The 24,204-nt window shown below is 39.5% G+C and overlaps 1 protein-coding gene across 1 annotated transcript in view; it reads right to left on the bottom strand.

Moving 5' to 3' along the window:
• Positions 1–24,204, bottom strand: part of CHM (CHM Rab escort protein) — a 134,763-nt gene that overhangs the window by 47,638 nt on the left and 62,921 nt on the right. Inside the window, exon 8 of the mRNA XM_074964454.1 lies at positions 23,572–23,797. Coding sequence (XP_074820555.1) covers positions 23,572–23,797 — 226 coding nt within the window. The remainder of the gene's footprint in view (positions 1–23,571; positions 23,798–24,204) is intronic.

The following is a 24,204-nucleotide window of genomic DNA, read 5'->3' as shown; positions in this document are numbered from 1 at the left end:
AATGGACATTTGCAATAAGTCTGTTGGCAAGAACTGGAGCTACGAGAATCAGTGTGCCCTTGTTCCATCTGACCTTGACCATCACTGTGGGTATTTGAGGAATAGGTGGAAAGGCACACAGGAGGCCTTGAGCCCACTATAGCAGGAAGGGGGAATAAAAATGAAGACATTTGTCATAGTCATTGGTAGTGAAAAGGGCTATTGTGGGAATCCCTCCATGAATTGAACATTGGCTCTATGGTGGACTGCTGCAGTGAGCACCATGGTTGGTTACTGCATGCCTGCTCAAGAAGTCTGCTAGATAGCTGGTAACACCTGGAAGGGCTGAAGCCAGCTGGGTTCTTCTCTGTTGATGTCTTCCTGTTCATAGCTTAATGGCTTCCTGGCAGAGGAGTGATAAACAAGCTCCTCCCTGTTTATGTAGTGCACTGCAGAGGTGTTGTCCATCAACATCTACATTGTGGAGTTTTGCAGGACAGGTAGGAATGCCATACAAGACACTCTTATGGCCCTGAATTCCAGGATGTTTACATGGAGTTTCAAATAGACCTGGGACCAAAACCCCTGCATCTGCAGATGGTTTTGGCCCCAGCTTGTTGCTGATGCATCTGTGAAGATTCATTGTTGGAGAAGGGGCACAGAGTTGAACCCCTTTTCATCCATTTGTAGGATCTATCCAGCAACCTAGGTCCCTCAGGACATGAAACAGTACTGTGACCTTCTCGTAGATGTGGTGTTCGGACAAAGAGTACACCAGCCTCAGCTAGAGTTGTGGAGGCCGTAGAAGTATGGTAAAGGATGTCACCTACATGCATACTGACATGTGACCTAGTTGTCCTAGGTAAGTTTGCACCATCATTGTTGGAACTTGACTTGTCATGTATTACTACAGGATTTAAAACCAGTCCTCTAGTAGGCTTTTGCTGATTGCAATAGCAAATCCTCTGAACTACCATCTGTGATGAGATGTGATGCTTTCTTGTAGTTCACAAAAAGGCCTAGTTGGGAGAATAAGGAGAGGCTGTCATGGCCTCCTGCTAGGACCTGCCTCGCCAATTGTCCAGGGACAGATAAACATGAGTAGCTCATCTCCTCGAGTATACTGCTACCACTGCGAGGCATTTTATGAAGACTCTTGATGGAGTGGATAGCTCAAACAACAGTACTTTGTACTACTATCTGTTGGGCTCAACTGTGAATCTTAAGTACTTGCTGTGGGCTGAGTGGATATCTTTGTGGAAGTATGCATCCTGTAAGTTACAGAGCTATGAACCAGTCTTAAGCTTAAAGAGATGGAATGATCTAAGCAAGCATTACTGCCCTGAATCTGAGACAGCGTATGTATATGTCCCTCTGGTCTGTATATATCCTCTGGTCTAGGATGGGACAAATCCACCCTCTCTTCTTTGGAATAAGGAAACAACCAGAGTAGAAGCCTCTTACCCTGTGTTCAGGTGGTACTTCCTTGGTGGCTCCTAGACAAAGCAACAAGGCCACTTCCATTTTCAGTAGGCTCTCATGAGAAGGGTCCCTGAATAGGAGGGAAAAGGAGGGTAGGAGGTAAAAGGATGAAATAGGATGGGGATAGCCGTGAGCGATGATTTCCAGCTCCCACCTGTCCGATGTTATGATAGACCACACTTGGTGAAAAAGAGCAAGGAGATTCCCAAAGGTTACATGCTCTGAATTGACTCCTGGCAGTCCTGTCAAATTTGCTGACACTCTCCTTATGCAGGGTGAGTCGCTGAGGAGGACAATAACTGACTGACTAACTTTTCCCTTGTGTTATTCGGACCAGTGATCTGCTAGGTCACTCCGATCCTTGACGCTGGGAGCCAGCCTTACCCTGCTCTGCTGCGAGAATCCCCACTGCTGGGCTGTTCTCACATAGCCTCTCGCACGTAAGCTGCTCCTTGGATTGTGCAACTGAATGACACTAGCCAATATCTCTGGTCCCAGACACAACCCTAGGAACCTCCGTCTTGTAGTGTCCAGTCATGCCCTCTGGACACTGCAAGCTTATATGAGTTCGTCAATTTAACAAAGAAATTGATATGTACCAGGCTTGTTATCCCAAGGGGAATCTCTGACATGCTTCAAACCAAACACATTGCTTCAGGTAGAACAAACAAACAAACAAATTTATTAACTACAAGGAGACATTTTAAGTGATAGGCAAAAAGTCAGAGCGGTTACCAAAAGAAAAGAAAATATAAGCACGCAGTCTAAACTCTCAACCCTATTAGACTGGACAACATCTAGATTAAGCAGTTTTTCTCACCCCACTGGATACTGCAGTCCTTAATATACAGGTTTGTTCCTTAAACCTGGGCCAATCTCCTCTGTTGGAGTCTTTTCTTCTCAATGTCTTAGTTGCTTGTAGTGAAGGTGGGGGCAGGAGAAGGGCCCAGTATGTGTCCCCTCTGTCTGTTTTATACCCTCAGTCCATGTGCTTGGGCAGCACAAGTCTAGGCATGTCTGGGGGGCATTGCAGAATCTCTCCAAGCAAGGTTGAGCAATTCCCCTGGTGTGGCCTCATGCAGGTGAGTCATTGCATTGTAGCTCCCTTGCTGGACAACGGCTGTTGATGGTTTGTTTGACACCCGGCCTGGGCATTGGTTACTTTCCTTGCTGTTACATCTGGCTGATTCCCCAACTTACAGCATGTTTTAGTGACCACCATACAACACAATTCTCATAACTTCATATGCATTAATGACAGGTTTCAGAGTAACAGCCGTGTTAGTCTGTATTCGCAAAAAGAAAAGGAGTACTTGTGGCACCTTAGAGACTAACCAATTTATTTGAGCATAAGCTTTCGTGAGCTACAGCTCACTTCATCCACAGTATGCATCTGATGAAGTGAGCTGTAGCTCACGAAAGCTTATGCTCAAATAAATTGGTTAGTCTCTAAGGTGCCACAAGTACTCCTTTTCTATATGCATTAATGATACACATAAATGGATAGAGAAATGACTTTCAGCAGATCATAACCTTTCCCCGATACCTTACAAGGCATGCTTTATAGGTAAGATCACAATTATATGAAAATGAGGAATATGGGGGTTACAGTACACTCCCCCAAGGTATAGACTGTCACACTGACATCTCCTGATGTATGTGGCTTTTTACTTAGAAGGATAATTGGGCTTTCTAGTGCGCTATGACCGGTTTCACCTAGGTTGGTAGTGGTATAGTTTGCAGTAATGGGCAAGGATACAGACTCCCATGGAGCGTAAGATAGCTTTTGAGTTCTTAAGGGACTGAAGAGCATTGTCACTGTACTGGCTGAACAAATCCATCCCCTCAAAAGGTATGTTATCTCTTGTGAGTTGTACCTCCTTGGGAATTCCTGAAACGTAAGTCACTGCGTGGCAAGCTGTCATGTTGTAGATTCACAGCTTGCTGTGCAGTCACTTGCCATGTAGATAGGAAGAACTTTGTCAGGGCCTCTGTGCACTTTACAGGTTTCAAATAAAAAAAAAAAGAGAAGAGGACACCGGAGCCTTTTCAATGACAATAGAGTTTAATCACTGAGCTGGGCAGTTTGTCATTCTTGTTTTGCCTGAACTTGGTTGGCTGAGTCTGACAGTAAAGAATGAAAGAATTCCAGCCCTAGCATCCCAAAATCCAGGTTTACATTGGAAAAAGAGTGGAGTCAGGCAGGTATCAGTAACATTACTTAGTGCTAGGCCCAAAGTACAAAACACTGGCCTTTTAGGGAACTGATTCTCCTCAGAGGGAGTAAGTTGGGTGAAGAGAATTTGTACCCCATATCTGTTTGGGAAGTATGCTGACTTAGCGGATAAACATTGACTGAAGGATTGTAGGGACCTAGACCACTGGGTTATGAACCCTCACAAGTTTTATTTAACAGTAAAATTGCAACCAGGGACCTTTAACCACTGTAAAGCATGTGTTTTACTTTAGGGCTTTACACGGTGGAGCTTGACAATATTTCTTTCATAAAGGTTCATGTTAGAAATTAGTTACATTTTAACTTAATTAAAACAAAGCTCTCTTTGTAATAAATTACATAATTTTTTTCTTTGACTTCCACCATAACCTGAGGAGTAAAGTGTTTTTTGATAAATGCACCTTACTTTCTAAACATGGCTTGACAGAATTGTGCTGCTTGACTGCACAAAAGTGTGAATGGCTCTTATTTCCAACAGTAGTCTGCTACCCAGAGGAAAAGGACATGACCTGTTTTCAAAGCATGCAGGTGGAAGCCAATTAAAAAAATGAAAATAGCAAGGAATTCTGTGTGTATCATGTTAAGAAGTACAAAGAACTGGAATTCCTATTAAAATAGCCATGCGTGAAAAATATGAATTTGGAAGCAGTCCAATATTATTTAAATACTGAAGCTGAATTAAACTAAATGAAGTCCCAATAATTTATGACAAACAAGTAAAAATCATCATGCCAACATTACCTTAATACAATACGCTATTCAAGATGATTTGACTATACTAGAAGTACAAGGTAACTCTTTGATACCATTAACCCTAAACGACAGACGTTTAAACTGATATTACTCTAATTAACTGGCTACTGCCTCCACCAATAATTCAAGTTTTGCTGAAAGATAGCACCAACACTGTACTCGACTTCAACTTTGCCCTGGTGACATCAAATCATATTACAGCTAAATTAACAGTTGTGAAAATTTTCGGCCTGGTAGACCCCATCATACATAGCCTTTAAATGCCATTTCAGTTCCTATCAAGGCAGGAATCAGCAGACGTAATTTTTAATACAGCTGCGAAACAATAGGACCCATTAATAGCTGAACTTTTGACAGCATATTCATGATGATTTATGAGTTTGTATATAATTTGATTATTCTATTAATTCTACTGATTACTGTTTCAGCTAATACAGTGAAGGTCACTTCCAAAATAAATCTTCATTACATTTCACAGAAAGTAACTGCCTCCAACTAGCTGTTTTCTTTAATTAAACACTAATGTAACAAGAAAGAAAATAGGCTTTAGGGTTGCTGCATCTGTTGCTACAAGAGGAGTATATTGCTTTGATGTAATGCTCCCTGATCCTAATTTTTTAAAAAATAGAAGGGCTCTTCATCTGACATCTTGATTTTCAACATAGAAATATCAAACCAACACTTACATGTACAGATTTATGTAGTTTCAAAATGAACTGAAGGTAAACGACTAAGAAAAATGCAACACAAGATTGCAATGTATCCTTCACCACACAGAAAAGCTTTCATTTATACTATACGGTCTTTTTTATTTTCTAAAATTTGTGTGTAGTGATTACACAAGAAAAGTCCTCGCCCTAACAGTTTTTCCTATAGCAGGATATACAATGTTTTCCCTCTTCCTTAAAGATGACTACTCTGTGACCATGAGAGGGAAAGCTTTGGAGAAAGGTCTAAGACAAACATGCCAAAGCCCAGAATTAATGCATTATCCTCTTTCAATTTATTTTTTACACACAGGGCAAGCTGTGTCTGGGATCTGATGTTATATTCTTTGTTTCCTCAGAGTCCCTGGAACTTCAACATTTCCTGAAGTATAGTATTATATGTTCTAAGAGAACGCTGGAAAATAGGCTATAGCTTACACAAACATAATTCAAACAAGGCCATATCTCCATAAATAGATTAATTGTCTCCATCAGAAAATTTCAGTATACAAAAGAAAACCTTAGTATGCTTACAGAACACCTGGACATTTTAAAAAAAAATCTGCTCTTTCAGTGAATAATTCTCTCTAGGAAGACCATCACACCATCTGTAACACTCTCTTGTGTCAAGGGAATTATTGGGAAGGGTAAGGTATTCAAAGATACCAATCACCTACATAGCAAGCAAATGAATGGCAGAGTCAACTATTTGTATTGTTTTTCTGATTTTTAAAGGATTGTGTTGGTCTTGCCAGTAAAATTTTAACTAGGTCTTCAAGGATTGTCTCTAAAACTTGGTGTATTAGCATAAGTAGCAAAATGACAATATTTAGATTTAAAGTATAATCTTACATTACCAGCAAGTGTCAAGGTAGACTCATCTGGAGGACTGCTAATTTCCAGGAGAGTGTGAAGCAGGATCCACTTATCTTCATCCATCTATGTTCCTACTGCAAATTATCTTCTTGACCTTTCACTCTCCCATGGAATCAGCAAGGAGTGGGAAGCCAGAGGTATACAGATGCGACTAGGTGAAAGGGACATCCTGGCCAAGAGCCAGGAGGAGATCCATGCTGAAGAATAAGATACTGGATGAAGAGTATTAGCCTCTTCACTCATTTTGGTTTGTGGTGGACTTTTTTCACAGTAGGCACACAGGGCAAGGAAGACGCTTAATAGATACCAAAGGGGGAGAGGGGTACAAGTTGCACGGCGGCGGGGGGCAGGGATGTCTGGGGGACAAAGTAATCCAGCAAAAAGCAACACTGAGCAAATTATTACATCTATTCCTCCCCAGGATCCTAAGGGTGGTATTATAATCTGATTATAATGGTTAAGAAATAACTCCTCCCCTCTATATAAAACGAAGTCTGCTATTTAGGTAAAAATTTATGGTACAGTACTGTGCACTTGATTTTAATTGGGAGCAGGTATGGTTAAAACACAAACCAGGGGGTAAGGCAACTGGGTGCTATGTCTGGCTTTGTCACAGACCCCTTTGTGACAACCTCTGTGCGTCAGTTTCCGCAAGTATAAAATGTGCATAATTCCAACATACCTCCCATGGATAAAAATAATGCATTTCATATTTGTGGTTTAAGATTCTCAGATGGCACAATCTACACCAAAGTGCAACATTTTATTAGGATTTACTAGGATTAGTAAAGAATGATGTAAAATTTTTAACATCATTTCCAAATTTTAATAAAATGACATCAATTTTAACAGCATAAATATGAAACTCTGGCAACAAAACTGAACAGTTTAACTCAGAAACTTGGATGGCCATGAACTATTTAAATTCCATGTAACTTTTGCTTTTAATGATAAAAAATAAAGTTTTCCAGTTCATAGGATTTTGGCATATTCCTTGGCTCCAATCCTGCAATAAATTCCACACAAGTGTAGGATCTTAGGAGCTATCCCAACACCTAACATTTAGTCAGCAGAGTTGTGTAACACAATGAAAACACTTATGATAAGCTCTGTATTTATCATATACTGTTAGTTCACAAGGGTAATTGAATAATATATTAGTAAGATTATTAATATATAATGTAACTCCTGCAGAACGTGGCTGATAATTCAGAAGACTTAAGGGGGAAAATGATTAGTTGCATCCATTAGTAAGTACACAGTGCAGAAAATATAAATCCCAAAAGATTAAAAAAAAATCAATATGTATAACTATCCTTTAAAACAGTCATTTAATATAAAAGGTGGCATTGCAGTAACAATTTTCTATAGTTAAATGTACTTATTAGGAATGCTTCATTACAAACATTTTAGAATATATTTCCCCCCCAAAATTTAAAATAATTTGATATGCCTAATACACACACGTTGCACGTAGGAAATTAACATTGCATCTGTACATTTAACAGTAACAAGTAAGGTGCAAATGTAATACAAACACTGCTAGTTCTACAGTATGCACAAATACTCATTGTGGGGTCATCTCTTTTTCCAAGTGTATGAATCTCAGCACAAATTCTTGGAAGTCAGAGATAAAATTGACAGACTAGCATCACAGTTCACAATATCACTTTGAAATGTATACAAGAGGAGTTGCTATTTTAGTTTCCTAGAGGGATGTCTGAGCAATAGTGATAACGAAGGAGGAGGGGCCCTCCTAGATTAAAAGGAGGGACAGGACTGGGATATCCACAGGGAAGCAAGCTTCACTGCAAAAAGGAAACAAGGTCTCCCCTACAGTAAACTGATGCTTAACCCACATGAATTATGAAAACTACCATCAGGGTGCTTTCGTGTAAATCTATCCTACCATAGGCCTAACTCTGTATGTCTTCCTCCTGAACTGTTTATCAGAAGGCACAGAATAAATGTGACATCCTAGGACTAAAACCATCTAAGGGACAGAGAAAGATGTGTGTTTCAGGATCCCTGAAAGCGATAAAACTCAGAAAAATACGACAACAGAAGCTTGTTCCATAGCTCTGAACACTCCACTAGCTCTGCCCCATACCCGTGAGGTATGTCCTGGAGATTGTTCAAATTATGTGTTCTGTTTTACCAGAGCTGCTGTTTAGGCATATAGTATGTCCCTCTGAAAGCTGGGGTCCAGACCATTTGGAAGCTTTGCATGTTAAATAGAGGACCCTGGTCTCAGTATGTGGCCCATGGAGAAAGTGAAGAAATTGTGCAATATACCCTTGCTGCTCTGTCTTGCTTAGCAGACAGGCACTGCACATTATACTGGCTTTAATTTCCAAGTGACCTTTATGGTTAATCTCCAGGTAGAATATGTTTGAAATAGTCTCTGCAAAAGCAGAAGAGAAAGATTTAATTTTCTTCACTGTTTTACAATAGAATTTATGAGGAATTCACTCAGGTACTGAAGACAATAGAGTTTTCAGACAAACATGGGACACTTAAGTTAAAGGATTCTGAAAACTTATGGTAAAAACCTACTTGGAGTAAGTCACAAAAATTGCAAGTATTCTGTCATTTGTGTAAGTATAAAGGGATACTAATAATCTAGGCTTTATTTCAAACCAGAAATTTATTTGCGTCCATAAACTGCACAGTAAATCAAAACTTGGTGCAGAGGTGACTAAATACGACAGACTCTGCAGCAGCATGAAAGGTCTTTTGAGCACATCTCAAACACCCCAGAGAAAGAACTTTGGAACTGGGCTAAAATCAGTTGTTTAGAGAACACACTGGATTCCTTGGCTGTAGAACTGTCTATCAGCCCCCAATATGAAAACTACTCAGTCTTAAAATAACTTAGGAATAAGAACTGAATTTATCCTATAATAAGGAATGGCATAAAACAGCTCTTTAGCCATTTGGGGGTCTGGACTGGCACTTTACACACCCACATTTAAGAAATTCTCCAGAGGACTCCACAGTGTGAAGCACAGGGTGACTAACTCGGATTAGAAGTACACAGCACATTTGGCTGAGTTTTGGGAAAAGACCAGAAACAAATTAGAGAATGATTATTTTAGATATTAATATCTATAACATGTAACATTTTGTAACTGGAGGAAAATTAAGCAGAGTTTCAAAGCAAAAGTTGCTTAAAATAAGCTTGCTAATGGGCAAAAAGATGTCCTTCCAATGCCTGAATATAATACATTACGTTCTGTATCAAAATGGATATTGGCTCTTAGAGATGCTGACTCGAAGAGATCTATCTTTAAAATGGTACAACCCTGAAAAATGTCATGACAAAGTAGATCTTTCCCAAACAATGCAAAGCCAAATGCAATAAGAAATGCATTTATTCTTGATTTTCCTTTGCCTCTTCTGCTCACATTGATATACCTTTCCCAAGCTCCTCCATACTCTGCTTCAGGATAATATTGTCAATAGTTAGAAAGGTGACTTAAATTTACTTTAGTTGCACAAATTCTTCTCTAACAGAAAGATCTATTTGGATCAAATGTAGTACTTTTGTAAGCAGATGTAACTAGTAAACTCAACAAGGTTACTCTTGCGACCCAGGGAGTCCTTCAGTGCCAACTGACAGAGGGCACACCATACCATTACTCAGGCATTGCCCCAATACACTTGTCATAATCTGTATCTAAAAGGTGTCTTGTAAGGTATCATATGCAAACCAGTAACACGCTGGTCATTAACATTATTGTGTAATGTACGTATGGGCAGTGTATAAAGAATTATAGATGTGTGCCAGAAATATGTTCTAAAAAGGTGTTTTGCAAGCAATGCATGAGCCCAGCCTGTCCTAGACAAAGGAATGTTGTTTCGCCTGTGTCTTCAATATAAACTGAGCCAGGTAATACCTCAGAGGACAATGAAAAGCACTTCTACATATAAAGCACACAAAGTTATAAATAAGCATGGCAGAAGACTGCTTAATGATCACAATAGGGGATGGAGCCTGCATCCCTCGGAAGCCTTCCTGGCTCTTGAAACAGAGACAATAGACTTCGGAAAACAGAAGCAGAAAGAGAAAGTCATTTTGGCATCCACCAACTGGGGGACAAACAGGGAGCAGTGCCCTTTGAGCTCATGAAAACCAAGAGCAGCTAGAACTGACTACAGGTGAGAAGATGTAACCCAAAGATGGTAACTTGCTGAAGTTACGTTTTAGTCACTAGAAAGCACGTTTTGTTTTACTTGTAACAATGTGTCTTCTGTTCTGTCACTTAAATATCTGTTAATAATAATAAAATCAATTCTTTCAGCGAACAATTCTCTCTATGAAGACCACCACACCACTAAGCTTATTCCTGTTTTAGTACAAAACCATCTCAGTGCTGTGTATTAAACTGAAGGATGAAGTCCTCAACTAAAACAACAGGCTGGTGTGTACTCTGTCTCTTTGGAGGCAGTGAACTTAATTTCTGAGAGTATCTGATGAGAGGAACTGCATGCTGCGGGGGAGACTGTTTTGGAGACTCGGAACTGAAAAGGGTGTTGGTGTCACTCTTCAAAGAGTAACTTGGCTGGTGGAAGCCAAGATGAGGCCTCTGCGCTGTGAGCAGGCTGATGGTATCAGGGCTCTGAGCCAAAGCAGCACAGCACAGAAGCACCCAGGGTTGCAGGGCAGACAGTGACAAACCCCCAAAGCATCATACCTTCTTCCAACAGGGATGCATTTGGCCCACTCTCTGCAGCTTGTGCGTTTGTCTGGACACATTATTCTAACTCTTGAGGTTTAATAAACACTGGAACAAGGAATGAATGCAATGCTGGTTTAAACAAGGTTAGCCTCAATAGGAGGTGAAGATTATTATCTTCCATTTTCCTTTATCCTTTGAAGTCAGGAGAAACAAATATGGAGTAAAGAAAAGTATTCTGTAAAACATTTTAAAACAGAGTGGCAAAAATATGGATGCATTCTCCCCACTTTGTCCTTAAAAGAGAATAAATGTAACAAAAAATAGGTTGCATTTTTATTAAGTTACAAGGACTAAAACAATGATACACACTATTTTCACGACGACAAACATGGAATAGGTAAAACTGTGTTTAAATTAGAAATTAATGAGGGGAAATATGGAGGTCTGTATTCCTCTCAAACTACATGCCCCATTTTCATTATGGGCTATATTAACATATTGAAGATGAAAATAAACACCTTCAAAGTAAGATTTTTGGGAAAAATCAGAAAACATGAAGGTAGAAGTGGGAGACACTTGGAGCCCCTGACAGCACTTTACTAAACCCAGCTTCAAGAACCCCTACAACTGACTCAGAGAAAACCACTACAGTAGTTGATAGCACTATTAATGCCTACTAACATAATAGCTTTATCTCATGTCCATCTAGCCTCCCAATAGAGTTTAACATATTGACACACTGTATAGAAATAACTATTGTCCTTGTGTCAGGAGCCACCTAACACTCATGATGCAGATGCTCAACCAACAGAAGCAGCCAGAGAGAGAAGGCAGCTTCACGGATTCTATCCTCCCTCCTGCCACCCTTCCTCCTCAATTGTGTGGGAGAGGGATCAGTCGCCATCCACCAATCCCTTCTAATCCCAGTGGGAAGGAAAAGGAGACACACAGAGCCCCTGGCATGGTGGAGAGAACAGGGACCCTGGTGCCGGGGAGGAGGAGGGAAAGAAGAACAAACAAGAAGGCCCTCGCATGATGGAAGTAGTGCGGAGTTGCAGGGAGTCCCTGAACAAGAGGGGGACAGGAGGGATGCAAGGAGCTCCTGATGGATGCAATGAACTCAGCCTACAGAAACAAAGTGTGCAACCTAGTATATTTTTATCCTGTTTAATTGAATATTTCAGCATTTGGTAGTAATCACAAGATTAACTTCTATGCACAGATATATTGATGTTGACCTCATAATGGAGAATCCTTTTCCAGGATTTGACCCTTAGGCCTCAAACCTGCAAGCAGTTCTGCCCTCACAAAGGAGCTTGCATGAGTGTCCCCTTGTGGACAAGCTCTTAGTCTTTGCTAATACTATTTTAGAGCCCTATTAATCACTCCAGTGGAAATGGGAGTTTTGCAATGGTACTGAATAGGGTCCTTAAAGAGGTGCTGACAAGATAAAATATTTTGGAAACAAGATAGCATTGTTAACACAAGACAGCCTTAATTATTAAATAAATTGTACTTTTTGCATTTCAGCTTATTATTTGTATTCAGAGTGGTGAAACTATAACTATTACTATTGTCTGTTTCACTCTGCGTGTTATGCAGTAGAAATGCTACTGGTGTTTCCCATACTGTAGGGAAATATTTAAATCCTCTCTCAGTGCAATAAACTGCTTGCTTTTATTGAAAACATTTCTATTGGGTTACTAAATCTATACACTTTTAGCCTAAACCCCTTGACAACATCCTTATAACCACCCAAAGCAGGATTCCATACTGTATATTCTAGTATTCTGAAGAACACCAAGTATTCAGCCAGTGAAGTAGTTAGTAATTACTTAAATAGCTCCAGTGCTTTCAAATAACTTATTTAAACAGACATACAAATAGCACAGTTTGTGAAGAGAGTTCACTTCTAAGAGGGATACTATTATTCACAAAGGTCTTCATATACTGTACTTAGGATGTATGTTTCAACATAAAGGTTATTTCCAAATTAAAAGTTCTCCTCCTGTCCAAACCTGAGAAATAATGTGGGCAAGGACACAAAAAAGCATTTCATAGCTTTATTAACGACAATGCTCACTGATCTGTGAATAACCTGAAAAAAAAGGGGATTATTGAGTTACTTTACCAATCTATCCATCCATCACAAGAGAACAGGCCTCAAAATGATGGATTATCTCACCTCCCTAATGTTTATTCCAAGGAAGACTCTCTCCTCAAGGGAAAAACAAACAGATCATACAAACAATCATGCTAACTACACTTACCCATTTTGCATCCCTATGCCAATATGAACTGTAACTAAAGAAAAATATGTCTTTTTTTTTTAAATTGCTATGTCGAGAGCCCCATTATTTAAATTAAATGCAAGTAAAAAGTTCAGAAAAGGGGAGCAAGGTAAGTATTGTTCAGATTTAGAACTTAAAAGAAAATGTGCCTAAGTATTGACTTGATTCATATTTACAGTACTTCCAAGATGAATTTTCAGGTCAAAAAAATGAAGTTCTCTTAAAAATTGATACAAATCTATACAAATATGCAAATTACACATTTTAAAATTTAGGACTCAACTCAGATCTTAGATATGGATAACATATCCCATTTTCTGATAAAATCAGCTGTCCTGTTTTCAGATATACTCCATAGCTAATTTCATAAAGCTCAATGCTATCTTCCCACGTATCTGACACCATGTTAAGTTAACATGTCTTAATTTTCCATATTTTATTACTTTGCCAACTTTAATGCTTGCAAAATTTACAGAAAAACTATGTAAGCTGCTCAAATCTGGAGTCAAGGCAGTTATTCTATTCCTTTACAGCTACAAATTTAAAAAAAAATAAGACTTACTCAACATCAAATTCATTGCAAGTCTTGGGACAAATCCAAACGTTCTTGGACAAAATCAACCATAAGCATTGTTCTAATCTACAGACCTTGGGAAAAATATAGGCTTTCCAGAAGACATGACACCAACACTATTGGACTCATCCTGGAAGGCTTGAACAAATCACATGGATGTCTCAAATGCAAGAGCACAACTTCTCTTATCAATCTCTGAACCTTTGGTTTCTTACAAGAAGTTTCTAGATCCATCCTACAAAACCAACTACACCCTAGACTAGATTCTCAGGCTGCATATAGATTTTGGCAATGCATCTTAATCAGAACTTCTCCCTCATCACAAGAGAAACAGCTACTATCATTATTTTCATGATCAGACTCTAATTTTAGTTAGGATTCCTAGGGACCACCTGTATTTTCTCCTGGATCTCTTAATGACAAACTGAGATCAGAGCCAGAATGAAAAACAGATGGGTGAAGATGAACCCAGATAAGATTAAGTTGATGTTGGTAGAAATAAGATAGCACTTCAAAGAACTCTCCTCCTCCACAGTAACTTCACCCAGTGTAATCTATCCGCAGATCTACCTTAATCCACAGCCTTGGGGAGCTCTACACTCCACTCTGAAATGCAAATAGCCTTAATGGCAAAAAAATACCCACTACTGTCAGCTGCTGGGCCAGAAAATTGCACCCAAATCCCACTGGTCTCAGGATCTGGCCATAATGATCCACTTATTCTTAACATCTAGGCTTAACCAACACCACTTTCTACACCATTACCCTCTGATCCCTCTGAGAGTTACCAAAAGAAACTACAGCATTTGCTCAAGAAACTCCCTGAAAAAGCACAAGATCAAATCCGCACAGACACACCCCTGGAACCTCGACCTGGGATATTCCATCTACTACCCAAGATCCATAAACCTGGAAATCTTGGGCGCCCCATCATCTCAGGCATTGGCACCCTGACAGCAGGATTGTCTGGCTATGTAGACTCCCCCCTCAGGCCCTAGGCTACCAGCACTCCCAGCTACCTTCGAGACACCACTGACTTCCTGAGGAAACTACAATCCATCGGTGATCTGCCTGATAACACCATCCCGGCCACTATGGGATGTAGAAGCCCTCTACACCAACATTCCACACGAAGATGGACACAAGCCGTCAAGAACACTATCCCCGATAATGTCACGGCTAACCTGGTGGCTGAACTTTGTGACTTTGTCCTTACCCATAACTATTTTACATTTGGGGACAATGTATACCTTCAAATCAGCGGCACTGCTATGGGTACCTGCATGGCCCCACAGTATGCCAACATTTTTATGGCTGACTTAGAACGCTTCCTCAGCTCTCGTCCCCAATGCCCCTACTCTACTTGCGCTATATTGATGACATCATCATCATCTGGACCCATGGAAAAGAAGCCCTTGAGGAATTCCACCATGATTTCAACAATTTCCATCCCACCATCAACCTCAGCCTGGTCCAGTCCACACAAGAGATCCATTTCCTGCACACTACAGTGCTAATAAGCAATGGTCACATAAACACAACCCTATACCGGAAACCTACTGACCGCTATTCCTACCGACATGCCTCCAGCTTTCACCCTGACCACCCACACGATCCATTGTCTACAGCCAAGCTCTGCGATACAACTGCATTTGCTCCAACCCCTCAGACTGAGACAAACACCTACAAGATCTCTATCAAGCATTCTTACAACTACAATACCCACCTGTGGAAGTGAAGAAACAGATTGATAGAGCCAGAAGAGTTCCCAGAAGTCACCTACTACAGGACAGGCCTAACAAAGAAAATAAGAGAACGCCACTAGTCGTCACCTTCAGCCCCCAACTAAAACCCCTCCAACGCATTATTAAGGATCTACAACCTATCCTGAAGGATGACCCAACACTCACAAATCTTGGAGACAGGCCAGTCCTTGCCTACAGACAGCCCCCCAACCTGAAGCGAATACTCACCAGCAACCACATACCACACAACAGAACCACTAACCCAGGAACCTATCCTTGCAACAAAGCCCGTTGCCAACTGTGCCCACATATCTATTCAGGGGACACCATCACAGGGCCTAATAACATCAGCCACACTATCAGAGGCTCGTTCACCTGCACATCTACCAATGTGATATATGCCATCATGTGCCAGCAACGCCCCTCTGCCATGTACACTGGTCAGGCTGGACAGTCTCTACGTAAAAGAATAAATGGACACAAATCAGATGTCAAGAATTATAACATTCATAAATCAGTCAGAGAACACTTCAATCTCTCTGGACGCCCGATTACAGAGATGAAAGTTGCGATATTACAACAGAAAAACTTCAAAACCAGACTCCAGCAAGAGACTGTTGAATTGGAATTCATTTGCAAATTGGATACAATTAACTTAGGCTTGAATAGAGACTGGGAGTGGCTAAGTCATTACGCAAGGTAACCTATTTCCCCTTGTTTTTTCCTCCCCCCCCACCCCCTTCCTCAGACCTTCTTGTTAAACCCTGGATTTGTGCTGGAAATGGCCCACCTTGATTATCATACACATTGTAAGGAGAGTGATCACTTTAGATAAGCTATTACCAACAGGAGAGTGGGGTGGGGGGAGAGAAAACCTTTTGTAGTGGTAAACACCCATTTTTTCATGGTTTGTATGTATAAAAGCATCTTCTGTATTTTCCACACTATGCATCCGATGAAGTGAGCTGTAGCTCACGAAAGCTTATGCTCAAATAAATTGGTTAGTCTCTAAGGTGCCACAAGTACTCCTTTTCTTTTTATCAGTTCTCTGTATCTACAAAATGAAGTCTTATGTCTTGAAACAGTATTCGTTATTTCAAAATGCAAGAGCCCACTTGCTTATCAACACAGCTCGTGGGGAACAAATCACTCTAAATTACTGCTTTTTGTACATGTTCCCCATTGAAAATAGGAGTCTTCCTCAATTTTAAAAGCCCTGCACGGAATTCCTCCAGGCTACCTGAAAAAGTCTCTCTCTCCACAACCTCCCATGACAGCTTTGTTCCAAATAGGTCAACCAACAGAGAGTCACAAAACCTTAACAGGAAACAGAGACTGTAGAAGTCACCACCAGAAGTAATAAAAAAATCATCAATAGACTCCACTGCATTCAGACGGAATGCAAAACATACCTCTTGCCTAAGCTTTCTAGCAATGGTATCTTTTTGCACTCCAACAATCTCACTCTATTTTCAATAATAATTTAAAAGCTCATCCTGGCTTTTGTGGTCAGGAAAAGTATCACCATTTTTTCCTCTTGGAAGGTGCTCAGATACTTTGGTAATGGGTGCTAATATGTGAACATAAATAGGCATAGAAGTACACAATATTTTAATAAAGTTAGCATGAAACAATACAATGCTATTCCTACACTGAGTATTTCTCTAGGTAATTTTCCTCATTATCTTGTAAGTATTGTAAACCCACTCACTTCCATCCTGCAAGGATAGAACAGAAGCTTTCCATGAAAAAACACATTTCAGAGTTGCTCGCTTTTATATCATTTATAGTCAAGGGTGCTGGAACAATTTGTATTGTGGGAGCACTGAGAGCCATTGAACCAAACTGTAAATCCTGTATATGATGGAAACTACTTCAAGCAGGGGTTATAGACTATTATTTCTGAAAAATTTGGGGTTAGAGGGAGGCAGACAAGCTAGAATAGAAGTCTTGAGCAAATTGTTGCTCTGAGCCAAATCTCATGTCTTTCAAAAAAGTCTGAAATAGAAAACAGTAAATTACTGGGGAACATGAAAGGCCAAAGTAAGTAAAAATGACTCATCAGGACATTCTTCTAAAAACCTAGGAATCAATGCATACCTCACTCCCCTCTTTATAATATAGTTAGATGTGCTTTCCAATCCTTGTCTTCTCAAAATAAAGTGTCCATCTCTATCAAATCAATTTAAGCCTCCTTCCTTCTATTGCTGCCTTCGCAGTTTAATATTTCAACTATTGTATGTAAAGAAATTCTGCCTGATTCAATTACAAACTAGCCCCTCACCTCTAAATCATGTTCTCTGGTTCATAAACCTACTACACCAAACGGCTAATTAACATACATTCTGGATTTTAAGATGACCATGAAAATCTCCCATAACCAAGTTACTGTATTGGCCAAGTCAAGCTTTCTTGCAAGTTAAACCTCCCAACCCAGGAAACATTTTGGTTGTCCTTTAATGGTTTCCCTACAATGCAAAGATCAAAATTATACTAAATATTCTGAACGCTCAATCACCAGTGCCTTATACAGTGTAGTGCAAGAATAATTTGTGCTGCATGTTGATTGCAATCTTGGCACTCTCTCTCTCTGTTTCCCAGAAGATGCTGAAGTGCTGCATTACTTTACGTATTGTATTTCCAAGGTAGCTGAGTTACAAGTAGGCAAAAGCATGCTGGTGCTGTCTTTCTAAAAGAGAAGTTTTCCGTATCAATTCCCTATTCTTATTGCACATACCTCACATTCAACTGGTTAGGAATATAAACAGAACTCCATTCTAGAGGTGTGAGAGGCTTTTCTTCAAGGTATGGGATATCTTTTTTTTTTGTTCAAGCATAATTCCAGATACTGTCTCAGAAGAAAGGAAGAAAGATTTTGGTCTCATATCAACATGTTAAAAACAAAAGAAGCTATAATAAAGGCTGGGAAACGTTCCTTTGCTCGTAAGCATGTGAACAATGTGAATTCCAATGACCTTTCTTGTAGCACAAATCCAATTTATAGAGATAGAAATCTCACATCTGTACCTTGGCATACTGGAAGGTTCGTAACAGTGACATAAAATAGTTTAGTTTTCTCTATTAAAACATAACAGCATTAATTCTTTATTGGTTTAAACAGGTTTTATTCACTCAAATGTCTTCAGTACTTATAAAGTGTTGTACTGTTTATGCAGAATCCATTTAGAATGCAAGGATGTGACTTACAAATGTCTTTGAATCATTCACATAAATATGCATGTATGCCATTTATAACAGTAGCCTTGATGAGAACACAGTGTAGCTGGCTGCAAGAAATGCTTAAGAGGCTTACATTAAAACAGAATATAAAACGGTGGTTAGAAATCACAGAACAGGTGACACCTTATTCTGATAAGCTGGTGATAAAAACTGTAGGATATGATGTATAGGCAGTAGAGTTACAACTTTACTATACAGACTGAACAATATACTTCAGATATTGTTCAGTTTTAGCAAGACAATACCCATGGTAGGTCATCTATAACAGTCAAAATTAATTTAATATAAAAAAATGAAGCTGTGACTGCTTTCTAAATTGTTTCAATATTCATTTAAACAAGAAATGTTAAGATTTCAGGTTTTTATTTTTATTACAGTGGTACTTTAAATCTTTTTAAAAACGGATACGCTCACAATTTGACATAAAGCAATTAGTCTCAAGCCTCATAGACAATCTCCTTTCTCTAGCTATAAATGTTGACCATTACTTGAAATAAAAGTAGTGGAAATAATACCCAAAATAGTGGAATACCATGGGCACAATCAAAGAGTTTGTCCAGTCTGAAGAATTCTTATAGTCCCAGGGATATTAATTAACAATGATAGATAAAAATTTTCCAGAGAGAAGTGTGTTTAAGACTATGCGGTCCCTTTAAACCTATCATTGGTGTAAAACAGAATGCTGCCAGTCTGGCCATTGAGCCAGCAACTCCTTAGGTTTTCTGTAAACGTGTGCCAGTGAAATTGTAGTGAGGAAATTCCACCTTTTGATGGGAAATGAAGAAAACATTTATCTCACCGTTTGTTTGAAAATAAAATATCACCTGCTTGAAGGTGGTTAGTGATTTAGAATATCAGAAGACATCACAGTGAGACAGATTAGTAAGCAGAGTATTAGAGTGGTTAAATGGTGAGAAGTCACCATCACCGCGGTCTGATTCCCATGTACAGACCTCTCAGCCCAAGTGAAGTTCTACTGAAGTAAAGTGAGCATAACAATCCACCCACACTGATGCAGCTATAGGATTGGGGGCCATAATGTCTAAAATACTAAATATTTGCTTAGTTAAGAAGTTGGTGAACTGTGTATTTTGTCATCCAAGATCATCAGAAATTAAGAATAAGCCATTTTGTAAAGAAAGGCCTAAAAGCCTATTGCACTCATTAAGTTACTGAATTCTCATTTGCAATTCAGAATTGGATACGTGCTCAAGACATCTGATGAAAGAAACAAATTGCAAAAAAACAGCTGACAACAGTAAGCCCCATAAACAAAATTTTACTGACACAAATCATTGAATTGAAATCAAAATCAGAATTTAGAAATTAGGCAGAGGGCTGTTACTCCTAAAGTATACAGACATGCTCCTGAGGAACTCAACCCAGAAATGGTACAATGGAACTTATTTTTCATATTCAGTGTTTATGCAAGACAAATACGTAACTACTATCTGGTCACTTGCTCAAAAGATGTTGCAAACTCGTATGTCTGAACTAAATGAAAAGGTCTCAAATTTAACTGAAATTGAATTTATCTGCTTCGGGTGCGGAAATCCTGGCACCTGTAAAGAAGTACACTGTTTACATGTAATGGCTGCTGCCTTTTTTCCCATGCATTTAACCACCTGTCAAGGCAAATCCACAGGGTTTTCACATAGTCACAGATGTTAGGGATAAATCAGGACATTCTATACTGACGCTAGCTATCAGTGCCAATACCACCATGTTCTTTCTCTGAGAGAAGAGGCCCCTTCAATTCAAAGCAACGGTTGTGGCAATGTATATTCAGAGAGAATACACCTCCCTATACCCCCACCACTGTGGTACTGAGAGATCATGTCCACCCTCTAGACAGCCAAATTTGGACCCCATGCTGCTAGGATGACCCTTCCAGCTGTGAGTGGCCTAAAAGCTGGAATCCTCTTATCAGAGAAGAGAAATTAAGAGTCCATTGTTGAGATTAGAAAGGAGGAAAGTGATTATTGAACACACACAAAGGAAACAATGGCAAAGCATGTGTAAAAATGACCACACCCACTGCAGTCTAAACAACCCCCCACATCAGACCTTGTAACGACATTTATAGAAAACCCACTCTCAGATACCATCACAGATCAAAGCATCCTGTTGGTCCTATACTAATAATTACAATACACATAATTTTTCCTTCAAGTGCACAAGTTAGCACCTGCACAGGGTGGGTGAGAAAGTGGCTTACCAGCCATGTAAGAGGAGATTCCTCTATAATGTCATGCTTCCAAAGGCTATCTGAACTATCAGGGGGAGGGAGTAATCTGGTGCTCAGTGGTGCCCATTTAAGAACATAACGGCCATACTGGGTCAGACCAAAAGGTCCATCTGGCCCAGTATCCTGTCTTCCAAGAGTGGTCAATGCCAGGTGCCCCAGAGGAAATGAACAGAACAGGTAATCACCAGGTGATCCATCCCCTGTCACCCATTCCCAGCTTCTGGCAAAGAGAGGCTAGGGACACCATCCCTGCCCATCCAGGCTAATAGCCATTGATGGACCTATTCTACAGGAGCTTATCTAGTTCTTTTTTTAGTCTTGGCCTTCACAACATCCTCTGGCAAGGAGTTTCACAGACTGACTGTGCGTTGTGTGAAAAAAATACTTCCTTTTGTTTGCTTTAAACCTGCTGCCTATTAATTTCATTTGGTGACCCTTACTTCTTGTGTTAGGAGAAGGAGTAAATAACACTTCCTTATTTACTTTCTCCGCAACAGTCATGCTTTTATAGATCTATCCTATCCCACCTTAGTCGTCTCTTTTCTAAGCTGGAAAGTCTCAGTCTTATTAATCTTTCCTCATATGGAAGCCGCTCCAAACCCCATATCATTTCTGTTGCCCTTTTCTGAACATTTTCCAATTCTAATTCATCTTTTTTGAGATGGGGTGACGACATCTACACACTGTATTCAAGATATGGGCATACCATGGATTTATATAGAAGCAATACGATATTTTCAGTCTTATTATCTATCCCTTTCTTGATGATTCCCAATATTCCGTTCTCTTTTTTAACTGCTGCTGCACATTGTGGATAGTTCTGAGAACTATCCACAATGATTCCAAGATCTTTCTTGAGTGGTAACAGCCTATTTAAGCCCCATCATTTTAGATTTATAATTGGGATTATGTTTTCCAATGTGCATTATTTTACATTTATCAACATTGAATTTCATCTGCCATTTTGTTGCCCAGTCACCCAGTTTTGAGAGATCCGTTTGTAGCTCTTTGCAGTCTGCCTGGGACTTGAGAATTTTTGAGTCTGCAAATCTTGCCACCTCACTGTTTAACCTCTTTTTCCAGATCATTTATGAATAAATTGAATCGGACTGGGCCCAGAACAGACACCACTATTTACCACACCTGGGGGACACCACTATTTTCCTCTCTCCATACTGAAAACTGGCCATTTATTCCTACCCTTTGTTTCCCATCTTTTAAAGAGTTACCAATCCATGAGAGGACCTTCCCTCTTATCCCATGACAGTTTACTTTGCTTAAGAGCCTTTGCTCTAGTCTGACTCCCTGGCCCCTCTAGAAACACGTACTCTAGTGTCATACATATAAAGGGAAGGGTAACAACCTTTATTTATGCGGTGATATCAAATCCCTCCTGGCCAGAGGTACAGAATCACTTACCTGTAAGGGGTTAATCAGTTCCATTAACCTAGTTGGCACCTGACCAGAAGGACCAATGGGGAAAAGATACTTTCAAATCAGGGGGTGAGGGGGGCAAGGTTTTTTTGTACTTTCTGTGCATTCCCTCTCGAGACAAAGAGAGACCAAGCAAGTAATCCAGCTTCTACTGAAACGATACATCTAAAATTACAGAAACAAAAGAGGCGGCCAGTCACGAAAAAAACCCTGCTTACGACCTAAGATATCTGCTGGAACTAACAAGGACTGTACCAGAGGAAAGGACTGGGCCCAGACTAGGAAGGACTCTAATCTGTGAAAGAAGCTTATTGGAACATCTTTGAGGGTGAGATATTACCTGTAATCAGTTTCTTAATGTATTAGGCTTAGACTTGCGTGTTTGGTTTTATTTTGTTTTGTGACTTACTTTGTTCTGGCTGTTATTACTTGAAATCACTTAAATCCTACTTTTCATACTTAATAAAATCACTTTTGTTTATTAATAAACCCAGAGTAAGTGATAAATAACTGTGGGAGTAAACAGCTGTGCATTTCTCTCTATCAGTATTATAGAGGGCGGACAATTTATGTATAAGCTTTCTACAGAGTAAAACAGATTTATGTGGGGTTTGGATCCCATTGGGAACTGGATATTTGGGTGTTGTAGACAGGTAACCTGCTGAGCTGTTTGCAGTTAAGTCTGCAGCTTTGGAAGCGTGGACTAGACTCTGGGTCTGTGTTGCAGCAGGCTAACATGTCTAGTTCAACAAGACAGGGTTCAGGAGTCCAAAGCTGGTAGGCAAAACAGGCTCAGAGGTAATTTCAGCACATCAGGTGACAGTCCCAAAGGGGTCTCTGTGACCGAACCAGTCACACTACCAACAAGTGCAATGGGATCCCTTTTAGGAAGGCAGTGTTTTAAGTGACTTAATACAGTTCTGAAAAGGTAATGTAGCACATTTACAACGTGGCAATGTACTATTGCCATGACTGCCCATCATTGATAGCCAGTCAAAAAGTTCTACTTATAGTCAGTCATCGTTAAATTTATGCCATACTATTTAACTTAACAGAATCTTAAAATTTCTGCTTTTTAAAATTAAAACAGATGAACTTTTACCCCCTTCTTCTAAACAGTCACACTGAAATGGCCAGTTGAATGCTACACTGCTCTAAAAGCAATCTCTTTTCTAAAAACTGTAAGAACGAGTTGAGAATTTTCTAATCTACAAAAATACAAGCCAAACAAAAGTGATGTTATTACAAGTCTACAGAAATGTGTTAGCATAAGGTTATCAAATATTTCCACTTACTATAAAAAAATATAAAAAGTCCTGCTTACCTGCAGAAGCATTGTGGGATCTCTCCTTGACCATACAAAGGAAACAAAAAGGGTGTATTGCCATAGCGGCCAAGACACTGAAGAAAGTGCTTTGTTGCCTTCAGCCCATCTATGGTGCCACTGTCAGCCTCCGACACCATTGAAATAGAATGCAGAATAAAGTGCTGCAAGTTAGACGTTAATTTCTGGGTTTTCAAGTATTCTGAAAATTTACGTTCCTTGTAATCTGTTACAGAAAAAAAATATAGAATTCAAGTAAAGAATGCAATTTAACACGGCAATTTTTCCCCATTACAATTCCAATTAAAAATATTTAAATGTAAGAATGTTTCTTTTAAAGGTGAACACAAAAGAAAATATTACAGTTTAGTAATGACAACTTAATTTTTCAATGTGTCTAATTGGAAATGGGTAAGCCAAAGAGACAGAAGTTAAAAATGGACTGTCAGCCTTGACTTTGAATTAAAAAAAGAATCTCAAAAAATTTACTTTTAAGAATGACAGAAATCCACTGCCTGTGAAGAGACTCCAGTAGTCTGGCAGGTTTTAGGAGAACAGAGTAGTAGTGACACATTTAAAAACGTTTTCATCTATTCAGTGAGTTAGGCCTGATCTAAATATAATTTTTGTACA

Source organism: Natator depressus, chromosome 9, assembly GCF_965152275.1.
Source record: "Natator depressus isolate rNatDep1 chromosome 9, rNatDep2.hap1, whole genome shotgun sequence".
Classification (NCBI taxonomy): domain Eukaryota; kingdom Metazoa; phylum Chordata; order Testudines; family Cheloniidae; genus Natator; species Natator depressus.
This window is presented reverse-complemented; position numbering and strand designations above follow the sequence as displayed.